Consider the following 12,072-nt stretch of genomic DNA (forward strand, 5'->3'; position numbering starts at 1 on the left):
TAACTATTGCAGTTTCCTCTTAGAGGGTGAAATATTATACATCTTTAGTTAGAAGGTTTTAGGGCTACAAAATGATTCTGTTAAATAATGAATGGGGAGACAAGTCTACCAATAATCATCAGGGGGGATTGTGAAGATTGGATTTAGCTATCCCCTGATTGAAACAATGAAGGTACTTAGCTCTTCCTTTATTGGGAAGATTGAATTGTAATCCCCAATCTATTTTTATATTTTAATCCCAAAAAGTATTAAAAAGTGTTAACTCAGTATTTGAAGTAGATCTACCCATTTTTATCTACAAAAAGTAACTACTAAAGGTGGAACTAAATACAAAAGGTGTAATATAACCAAAAAAGATATAATCTAACCAAAAAGGTGTGATCTAAAGAGTGGGCAGTCTTGGAGAGTACATCTGCTGTGATTTGTAGATGTAAAATTTAGGGGAGGTGACTCAAGAGAAAAAAATTCCTTAAAATAGAGGAAACAAAGACTGAAGGATATAGATCAAAAAACTCTGAATCAGAGTTGGACTGGAGGATCTGTCTCTCAAGCTTGGAGTGAAGAAGAGTCACTCAGAGGAGATATACTTGAGGAGAGTATCTCTCTCTCTCTCTCTTTCTCTCTCTCCTTAATATCTTCCCTCCATTGTAAATAAACCACCATAAATTCCATTTTACTTTATTATAAAAACATTTGTATAATTAATTTAAAATGAAAGAAAATCAACAGGCAGAAAAAGTATAAGAAATAAATTCATGGTTAGGGTTACAAGGATATAACTACATAAGGAAAATTTCTGAATACAATATCCTATAGAAATGAAAGTTACAAATATCATCAAACAGGAAACAGTACAAAAGAAAGCAGAAGAATTAGACACAGAAGGGAAGTTAGAAATCACTTAGATCTCTGAATTTCATTCATCATATACTGTCATCTCTATGAAGTTGAAAGTAAGTACAAATTGAAGAAAAATCAAATAAGGCTAAAAAAACTCTCTAACATTTCTAGGGAAAGTAAGGAGCATCATTTTTATAAGGAACAGCTTGTTTAGAAGGATTTTAGAAGAAACAAAAGTCGACAAATGAAAGCAGTTGACAAATGTAGATTAAGCAAAGCGGCTTAGGGAACCAAGCTCCCACCACCTACGTTTTAGTGATGTTATGGTTAACTCGGGTGTTTCAGCACGATCAGAATAAGGAGCTTCATCGGCAAGTTTCAGGACAGTACTTGGTTCATGACCAGGTAGCTCAAAGCAAAGGGAAGCATCTGTCAAGGAAGTAGTTTCTATGAATGAGAGCTCTTAGATAATAGGGTTAATAAAAATTACAAAGTCACTTAAAACAAGATAGGTTCTAATCACAGGTAAATAAAACAAGGAGAAACTGGGATAAAAAGTGAACAGGCTCAGTGAGAAAAAGCAGATTTAAAAACCAGACTATGCCCTGTCCAAAAGCTTTTCTTTTCATGCCCTGTCCAAAAGCTTTTCTTTTCACTTCATTTTCATGCTTGAAATGAACAGCATTGTATTCAATGTGTTATTGTATTTAAGACATGTTCTTTGTAGGACAGGAATCTAACACAGAACTAGCAAAGTGCTTTGGGACAGAGAGAAAAAAAATGCATCAGGTTAATCTCATTTCCCCTGACACTAAATACATGATAAACAGTCTTACAACTATAGTTTGTTGTTGTTCAATCGTTTCAGTCATTCCTGGCTCTTTATGACTCTGGGGTTTTCTTGGCAGACATACTGGAGTGATTTGCCATTTCCTTCTCCAGATCGTTTTGCAAAAGAGGAAACTGAGGTCTACAGGATTCAGTGACTTGCCCAGGGTCACACAGGTTTGAGGCCACATTTTAACTTAGGTCTTCCTGATTCCAGACCCCATGCTCCTATGCCCTTTGCCACTTAGCTTTGATACTTACTAGCTCTATGATCCTGGGCAAGACATATAAGTTCTAAATGTTCTAGGTTAATCCTTTAAAAAACTTAAATGCAGAGAAGGCATCTATCTACGTAAGTGGAATAAGTTTACTTTTGTCTAGAAGGAGTTCCCTATACCAGGGAAACCATAGCCTTGACTTTCCTAAGATACAAGGGTGCTAATGTAACTCCCATTTTTATTTCTGACCTTCTCAATGTGCTTTATTTGTTGTCTAAAAATTAGGGACTCTGATAATCAAGTAAATCTCTTGTATTTCTTCATGTCAATGGTTGTTTAAATGTGTTCATAAAAATATTCATAGAGCAAATAGACTTAAGTTAATAAAACTTCAAATCATGCTACTAGATTGTTGTTGAATAGGGACCACCTGCTTGATGCTAGAAAATTTTTTCTTTTTTTCTTTTTGGCTGAGGTTTATGTTGTAACCCTATTTCTGAAAAAAGGATATGATAACCAAATTCTGGATTTCCAACTATCAAAATGGCATAAAGAAATGGTATTTCAAATTTTCATAGTTTGCTTTTTGGGAGGCCCAATCATCATGTGTCCATTCACCAAGAAAAGGGCATGAAAAATGCTAACCAACTCTATAGGGCTATTCAAGGGGAAAAACAAGATGAGCAAGGATAAGTATATTTTTTAAGAAACCACATGAAAAGGGTACAGCTTCATCACTAGGATTTATCCGTGCTGACGAAAACACAAACCTGAACCCCAAAAAGGAAACTCCAAGAACAAAGTTAGGAATCCTACTGGTGTTAAGGATAGGCTAATAAGGGCTAGACTTGAGATTTCATGCGCATAAGGACTTCTCAGGTGTTTAAACTCCCTCTATGAATATAGGCTGACATCTTCTCTGAAATTTATAATCTTAGGTGCCTAGGACACTCAGAGTTTAAGCTTTATGCTCTAATAATAATTATAGAATAGAGCTTTAAAAAAGCTATCTATATCTTTTATCACTACAAAAGCTAGTCATGTCCCAGTATGGAGTTTTAAAAGCAATGCCATTTAGGGGCAGTTAGGTAGCACAGTGGATAGTATATCAGACCTAGAGTTCAGGGGACCTGGGTTCAAATGTGACTTCAGAGATTTCCTAACTATGTGACCCTAGACAAGTCACAACCACATTTGCTTAAAACCACTCTTCTGACTTAGAATCAATAATGAATATCAGTTCTAAGATAGAAGCTAAAGGTTTATATATATTTTAATTTTTAATTTAAATTTTTAAATTAAATTAGCTTTCAATGTATATTGCCACACAGTTTATCACAATAATTTTCAGTACTTTTACTATATGACTTTTACTTTTTCTGTCATCTGTAATTTTCATTCTCATGAACCCCCAAATTTATAGGTTATAAACTACCAGAATCTGGTGACCCTTCAGGAAGATTTGTTTCTGGAATACTTTCTTTTGGAGTTGCATCTACTGATTTCAGTGCTAGAAGAAAAAATAACAATCATCACAAAAATGCCATAACTGCAAAGAGAATAAGTTTCTAATAAACCCTGGCATACCATTACCTAAAACTGTGTATGTGTACATATGTGTAAGCAGTTATGTTATTAGATCTTTCCATGACATCCAAATTAAGTTTGACTTTCCTTTTCTTTTTCATTTACCATATATCAGAGTTTCAGAACTGTTTGCTAAATGAATAACAAATTTATAATCTAACTCCAACAGGAATTTTATAATAGAAAACATTTTTCCCCACCAGATCTTATTACTTTGACTTTTTGTTTAAGAAACAAAGATATATAACTAGAGAACAGGTTATAAGAGATAAATAGGATTATTATTTACTAACCTAAAGCTCTAGCTTAAATACTATTTTACTATGTTTTCTACCAGCTAATTCAAAAACAATATCTGCAAACACTGTCAATGGAAAAAGTAACATCATTACCTGTCACATTACTGGTCTCAGAACTTTGATCTGGAGATACTTTAGATGGTGGGGATGGTGCTTTGCGCTTTGTCCTTCTCAAAGAAGAATTAGTTGAGGATGTGTGGCTGAGTGGCAGTGACCCTGACCTCAGTATGCCTTCTCCAGAAGGATCCTAAGAAGAGTGAAACAAATAACACAATAGCTGGTTATTTAGGGATAATTTATGAGATAGCTAGGTAGCACTGTGGATAAAACACTGGACCACAAGTCAGGAAGAAGAGTTCAAATGTAGCTTCAGAACTTACTAGCAGTTTAACCCTCAGCAGGTCAGTAAACGTCTTTTAGATTTGGTCTCCTCATCTATAAAATGGGGAAAATAACAGCTCCTATCTCTCAGAGTTATTGTCAGGATGAAATGAAATAGCTCATGTATAGCTCTGGGCAAACCTTAAAGTGCTATAATGATATTTGGCAGTTAATTTTCAGTTTGTGTCATGCTAATTTACATAAATCAAATCCATGTTAACCAAAAATAAACAGAAAAAGGCTAGAGCAGGGGTCCCTTTGCAAATGAAGGCTGTGGGCCCCTTATGGTGTTTTTAAATTCATAAAATTCTAAAGACTGCGATTAAAATCAATTATATTGAAGGTTAGCAAAATATTAAAAATAACAATAGACAAATAAGTTCACAGATCTCAGGGTAGGGGAGAAGGGGGAATATAGTCCATGAATGCCAGTTTAGGAACTCCTGGTCTAAAGTAACAATTAAATCAGCACAGTTCAATGGAAAGAATATCAGGTCCAAAATCTCAGTTCTTCCACTTGCTATATGGGCAAATTGAAGAGTAAAATGTATACATGGGAGCAGATGACCTCTAGGGTCTCTTCTAATTCTAAATTTGTGATTCTGTGAATATATAGTTAATTTATTGAGAAAAAGACAGGGGAAGGGAAACATGTAAAGTACCAGATAGTCAATAAACATTTCTTAAGAGTCTACCTGTGCTAAGGCTAAGCCCTGGGGATAAAAACTAGCGGCAAATGACAGTGCCTGCCCTCAAGGTATTTACAATGTAATGGGGGAGGTCAAGAAGCAAAACAAATATATATAAACAAGTCCTACACAGGATAGGTAGGAAATAATTAATAGAGAGAAGGCACTAGAGTTAAGAGGGGTTTAGAAAGGCTTCCTATGGAAAATGGAATTTCAGTTGGAAATTGAAGGAAGTCAAGGATGCCAGAATGTGGAGATAAAGGAGAGCATTCCAGAAATGCAGAACAGTCAGAGAAAATGCCCAGAATTGAGATGTATTGTCTTGTTTGAGGAAAAGCAAGGGCATTTTTTTTTTTAGCATCTGGGTATAGAGAATGACATGGGAAGTAGCATCTAAAGAGACTTGAAAGGTGGAGGGGGAGGCAGTATATCACAAGGAGCTTTGTCTCTTTGTGGTGGTAAAGAACTGGCAACTGAAGAGATGCCTATCAATTGAATGGCTAAACAAGTTGTAGCATATGATCGTGATAGAATACTAATTAATACACCATAAAAAATGACAAGTAGGTAAATTTAATAAAAAAAACCATGGAAAGACATGCATGAAACTATATGAAGTGAAATAAGAAGAGTCAAGAGAACACTATATACAACAACAGAAATATTTTTTGAAGAATGATTTTATATATCCACCTTCAGAGAAAAAACTAAGAAACAGAATTAAGCGAGACATAGTTTTATATACATATATATATCTTTCTGTCAAATGTTGCCTTGTCTAATGAGGGGAGAGGAGGGAAAGAGTTACCTGGGTATGTTAGTACAACAAAAAAACAAACACACACACACACACAAAATCAAACAGGATTTTATATTTTTATCTTTCAGGTCACAGATCCATTGGAGTTTATTAAGGAGGAGTTTGACACGGTCAGATGTGCTTTTAGAAATCATGCTGGTAGCTGAATGGAAGATGGACTAGAATGGGGGAGAATCTTGAGGCAGGAAGACATACCAGCAGGTGACTATAATAGTTCAGGGATGATATATTTAGAGCCTGCACTGGAGTGGATGCAGTGTCAGAGGAGAGAAGGGGCCATTATTTGAGGGATGTTGAAAAGATAAAATACAAAGATATGGGGGGGGTGAGAGATAGAGAGGAGTCAAGGATGACACCGTGGTTGTGAGGCTCAGGGACTTGGAGGATACTGTTGCCCTCTACAGTAATAAAGAAGGCAGGAGATAGGGAGAGTTTAGGGGGAAATATAATTGATTTCAGTTTTGAACAAATTAAGTTTAAGATGTCTACTGGACACATTGAATTTGAGATTTCTAAAAGGCAGTTGGGGATATGAGAGTGGAGGTCAGTGGAATGGGAAGATTTGAGAAAGATCAGGATAGAGATGGTAATCAAATCCATGGAAATTGATGAAGTCACCAAGTAAGGTATAATAGACTGAGAAGAAAGGAGAGTTCAGGGAAGAATCCTGTGAGATGTCAAAGACTAAATGACATGACCTAGATGAGAATCCAGAAAAAGAGACAGAAGAGTGGTCAGTAGGTAGATGAAGAACCAAGAGAAAGTAGTGTTCCAAAGAAGTAGAGAAAAGTTAATTAACAGTGTTAATAGGTGCAGAGAAGTCAAGAGGAATGAAAACTGAGAAGCAACACTGCAAAAACACTATTTAATAAACAGGTTAATGTATTTCTTTAAAAAAAGAGCAGTGAGAGCTAGGCAATTGGGGGTTAAGTGACTTGCCCAGGGTTAAACAGCTGGGTAGTGTCAGAGACCATATTTGAACCCAGGAAATTCTATTTCTGGATCTGGCTCTCAATCCACTGAGTCACCTAGCTGCCCCCAAGTTAAGGTATTTCTGAAGGTCCATTTGAAAAAAATTTCTAACTTCAGTTTTTATATTCTTAATACTCAACTAGAGCCTTCTATTTATTGAATTTATTCATGCACATGGTGTTTGAAAACTACTTTTAATGTCTTTTTTGTCTTTATATTCCCCCTACTCCTCTCTTTCAAGATTAAACCACTCTTTTGAAAAAAAAAAAGAACAATCAGACTCAAAAATCTAATACAGATATTAATCATATATTCTTCACTACTAGTTTCCTGACATGCTACCATGAGCCAGGAGACATGTTCCACCAATTATTTTCTAGGGTCTTCAATTTGTCAAATACTCAGAGCATGACTTCCTTTTGGTGATGTTTTCATTTGTGTTGCTGCAAGTATAATTATTATTTTCTTGGTTCTTCTTGATTTGACTTTATATCAGTTAATACACATCTCTCTGAACCTACATTCATGATGTCAGTGAGCAATAATATTTCCTGATATTCATATTCAATTATATTTTTTCATTCATTCTCAAGCACATAGGTATCTATTTTGTTTCTAGATCCTTGTTCCCACAAAGAATGTTGCTATATATATTCCAATATATAATGGAACCCCGTGTACCTGCCTTTTCCTACCTTAGAGTATGTGTAACAATTCTAAACAGAAGGGCAAGTCTAAGAAACTAGGGTAAAGTGGCTTACCTAAGGTCACACAGCTAGGGAGTGTCTGAGGCTAGATTTTAACCTAGGTCTTCCTAACTCCAGGCTTACAGTTCTATCCACCATACTTCTTGACCAGTCTCAACTCCTTATTTTGGGGGATCCAAACAAATTTACAGTAAAATACTACTATGAAGCCCCTTACTACTCAGAGGTTCAGTTATGCTTATTATCCATATTATTATATTAGTTATACTATGAATCACATCACCTTCCCTGTGTTAACAAAGGCACAGCTAAGGGGCAACAAAGGGCAGAGTACTGAGCCCAGAGTCAGGAAGACTTGAAATCAAAGCTAGATCCAGACACTTATTAGCTGCATGACTCTACCTCAGTTTCCTCATTTGAAAATGAGGATGATAATAAAACACTCTACTTCCCAAGGTTGTAAAGATCAGAGGAAACTATATATAAATGTGCTTTGAAAACCTTTAAGAGATAAGTAAGCTAAATAAACATTAGCTATTATTATTACAGTGTTCCACAATGAAGGAATTCTTCTTTAACTGATCAGTGATAAAAATATGTATTTCTCCTGGTCACTGATGTCAGTTTCTCCATCATTGTCACTTGTCTTTTCTATTACCTGATAAAACCCAGTCATGACATTCATTTCTTCAGGAGTAATATCTGCCTGAGAGTTAGACCTGGAGGTCATCTTCAAAGGACTTTTGTTTGTGCCTCAATTAAGCAGACTGCTTCACACAGAATAATATGAAGGAGTAGAATTGGCATAAATAGACCCACAAATCTCTTCTGATGATCTTTCCACAATTCAAAAAAACTCAATGACAGCAGAATTCCTGACCTTGTCAAATAACCATAGCCACATTTATCAACCTACACCTCAGCAACAATCCCACGTTAGACTAAGCTGACATATTTGTTCAGGATATTTATTTTTCTATATATGTAGGATTTAGTATCTGCCACAAAGAGAGAGGTTTCAGTCCTACATTAAGCTAGAATTTATTCTGTATATTTGTTAAAACAGGCTTAAATGGATGCTCAGCTTGTGGGATGGCAACTGGGAGGGGAGTGGTAAAAATCAGCATGTGTGGTAAGATATAGTAAAGGTTTTATAACCTTATTTTTTCAGGATAATTTTATTGCTACTGAGAAACTATGGCATGAAAGGGAAGGAATATTCATCACTAGAGCAGTGAGGTGGTCAACAAAGACATTCATAAAAGGCACAATTGCACTTGAGCTTCCCCTGGGGGGAGGGACAATACTGTCAGAAAGGACTCTGGGTTAGCCTGCTGTGACATGTCATAACTAGGTTTCAGGTGATGAGTAATGCCTACAGTTTAAGTACACTCCACTCCAACAACAAAATCCAACAGTCAACTTTGAGATAGTATTACGTCAGAAAAATTAAAGGGGGAAATAGAAGTGGGGTATTTGGATCATTAGCTTTTGGATAAAGATTATCAACAAAAGGAGCCATTTTCCTCTAGAGAAGACTCATGACCTCTATGAGGAAAATCCTTAATTGGCATTAGAAACTTCATCATGAAGTCTTAGCCCTTAACCAAATATGAACAAAAAAGAAAAAAGAATGTCAGATTTATTTAAGTTTAATTAGATTTTTCCTCTGGACTTGCTAGAGTGTATTTAGGTTTAAGGTAAATAGAATAAACTATCAGTGTGATATAAGGTTTGAGAATCAGAATACATGGTTTGAAATTTCTCATTTACTCTATGAATCTCAGTTTCCTCATCTGTAAAAATGGGAGTGCAAAAAAATACTTGAAAGAGATTTATTCATCAAAAAAAAAAAAAGCTCAGGCCAACAATTAGAGATAATTCAATTGTGGTCAGACAATAAACATTTATTACATACCTACTATGTATCAAGCACTCTGATAAATACTGGGGATATGAAGAAAGGTTAAAAATAGTCCCTGCCCTCTCAGAACTCACAGTCTTAAGGGGGAAACAACATGCAAATAATTATGTACAAACAAGCTATACACAGGATCAACTGGATATAATCAACAGACAAAAGACACCCTCATTAAAGAAGATTGGTAAATACTTCCATAGACACCCAAGTTAAGGCCCCTTGCTTATGGTAAGCACTTTATAGATGTCTCTTGATTTAGCCCAAATTTATTACTTTTTCCCCCATCATACCCATTCTAACTTCCCTTATTTCTTCACTGAAATTTTGTACAGAAAGCACAAACAGGCCCATATTTAAACCAGAAAATAATACCTAGTCTAAAACCATGAGAAGAGGTAAATAGAAGTACTTGAGGTGACTGAAAGATACTTGCTTAAAAAATTTTTTTTCAATGAGAATTTTTTTTCAGTTTTTGAGAATATAAAAACATTCTTCACCACCACCTCACTTCATCCACAATCTTGTTTTTAGACTAAAAACTATATTTTAAATGGATTTCAATGAAAAGGTTTTGGGAAAAGAAAAGTATTTTCTCCCCCTCAGTAATTCTTTGGAAACTATGTAATCATCTGCTATAATTAGCTTAGAGGACTAGTAGCCTTTCTAGAGTGCATTCTCATGGGAGCCATACTATCTAAGGGCAAAGAAGATTTTTCAGGGTTTTCAGTTTGCCAATCCCATTTTAAAGGGCAATTACTGTTACCCAAATGAAACATGAAATTAATAATAATAATATTCTTTTTTATTTTTTCCTTTGTGAAAACACTGGGGCTTGCCCCATAAAGAAAGAACAGGACAATCACAAAATGTCTAGGTTGAACAGAAAATAAACAAATTAAGAGTGAATGTGTTTTTAATATGTGATTTAGTATAATGGGCTAAGCTTGCTATCCTTACCCTCTACCCTTTTTGAAAACCCTTACCTTCTATCTTAAAATTGATACGGTCTTAATGCCTTGAAGGCAGAAGAGAGGCAAGAACTTGGCAATTAGTGTTGAGTGACTTTCCCAGGGTTACATAGCTAGAAGGTAACTGAAGTCACATTTGAACAGGCTGCTATATTTTTCTGACAATCAAAATAAGTTATATAAGAGAGGGAAGTGGTAAAATAGACTGAATTTCCTTCACTATCAGGAGAAGCCTCGACTTCAGTTTTTCTATCTATAGGATGCAGATGATATATAACAACTATCTCTGAAGTTTGTTATGAGGCTTAAATGAGAATGAATGTAGTATAATGTCTAAACTTTTATTAAACTTTACTATAGAGGCAGCTTGATGGTGCAGTGAGTAGAGTGCCTGGCCTAGAGTGAATCAGACTCATCTTCCTAGGTTAGAATCCAGCCTCAGACACTTAGCTGCATGATCTTGGGTAAGTAACTTTATCCTGTTTGCCTCAGTTTCCTCATCTGTAAAATGAACTGGAGAAGGAAATGGCAAATCACTATAGTATCTTTGCCAAGAAAAACTCAAATAAGGTCACAAAGACTTGGACATGACTGAAAATGACTGAACAACAACATTATTTTAATTATTAATATTATAAGTAACTTTGATGATATAGTGCTGACAGAATAAGAGTGTACTTAGCTTATTAAATGTAAATTAAGACAAGTAAAAATGTGGATTGCTATTTTTTCAGGGGAGAAGGGTAGTATTTTGTAGATCTTTGACTCTACCTGAAAATGTTCTCTGAAGTAGACATCTTATATTGAAATGCCATTTGTGTCTATTAATCCATCAAAAATCACTAGGAACACTTATATGGAATATGATGGGCCAAAATAAAAGTCATTATAATTTCAAACCACTTGTATAGCACTATTAGATATCAACTACCTTTATTTGCTAATCTATTTTTCTCTGCCACAAAATCCTTAGATAAACACATAAAATTGTTGTTATAGTATTTCTAATAAAATTTGTTTCATATTGTTTAACATTTCTCATTTTCTAAAATGAAAAATGAAACTTGAAGAAAACAAAGGATTGTACCTCTGTTAAACAGCGCTCTCTTGTGGTTTACTTTCACATGCAAAAAGGATTTGTTTTCTTGAGGATAAACAGCTTATCAAGATTCTTCACAGATGGATAAATTAGTAAAGTGGATCCCTATGTCACATTTTATTTTTTTCAGTATTCTAGATGTTTAATTTACTTAAACGATCATTTAATTTTAATTTTTGAGTCAAAACCAACAAGAAGCATAGATAGGCAAAATTTAAGTGTACACCTGTAACATTTACTTCGATCCTTTGCTAAAGTTAACCTGACAATATTTAAATTCATCAAGATGTCACCTAACACAGTAATGTGTTTAAACTATCTATTTAGCCAAAGCTGGCTGAAATTTTCAGATTTTAAGACTTGGTTATATAAACAAATTAAATGTTGAAGTCAATTTCATTAAAATTCATTAGAAAAGTTTTATTTACTTTCAGTTGCAGCCCCTTGAACTTACAAAGATTTATTTGCAAGATTCTGGGGTTTTTTTCTCTCCTAAAGGAAGACTTTATAGATGAATTGCTAAGAGTCATTCTCACACAAAAAAAAGTAAAACATTTTTTCAAGTGACTGAGCCACTTGTAAAAATGAAATATACACATAACCTCACTTCTACCAAGTCTTGGGTGGTTTTCTTAAGGGGCAGCTCTGTGAAGCTTTTGTGTGAAGGAAGTTGTGATTCCTGATTGGCTAAGAGAACTCTGAAGTGATGCCACTGAAAAACTGAATCAAGGGTAGATATTTCA

General features: G+C 34.9%; 1 protein-coding gene across 10 annotated transcripts in view; it reads right to left on the reverse strand.

Annotated features, from left to right (window-relative positions):
* COBLL1 (cordon-bleu WH2 repeat protein like 1) overlaps window positions 1-12,072 on the reverse strand; it is a 200,086-nt gene that overhangs the window by 34,927 nt on the left and 153,087 nt on the right. For 7 of the 10 annotated variants that reach the window (XM_007494279.3, XM_007494280.3, XM_007494277.3 and 4 more), the window contains exons 9-11: window positions 3,866-4,019; window positions 3,322-3,396; window positions 1,150-1,269 (exon numbers count right to left, since the gene is read on the reverse strand). In XM_007494279.3, coding sequence (XP_007494341.2) covers window positions 1,150-1,269; window positions 3,322-3,396; window positions 3,866-4,019 — 349 coding nt within the window. The remainder of the gene's footprint in view (window positions 1-1,149; window positions 1,270-3,321; window positions 3,397-3,865; window positions 4,020-12,072) is intronic. The other 3 variants (XM_056793967.1, XM_007494282.3, XM_056793966.1) reach the window with 1 other exon arrangement.

The sequence above is a fragment of the Monodelphis domestica genome, chromosome 4 (genome assembly GCF_027887165.1).
Source record: "Monodelphis domestica isolate mMonDom1 chromosome 4, mMonDom1.pri, whole genome shotgun sequence".
Taxonomy (NCBI): Eukaryota; Metazoa; Chordata; class Mammalia; order Didelphimorphia; family Didelphidae; genus Monodelphis; species Monodelphis domestica.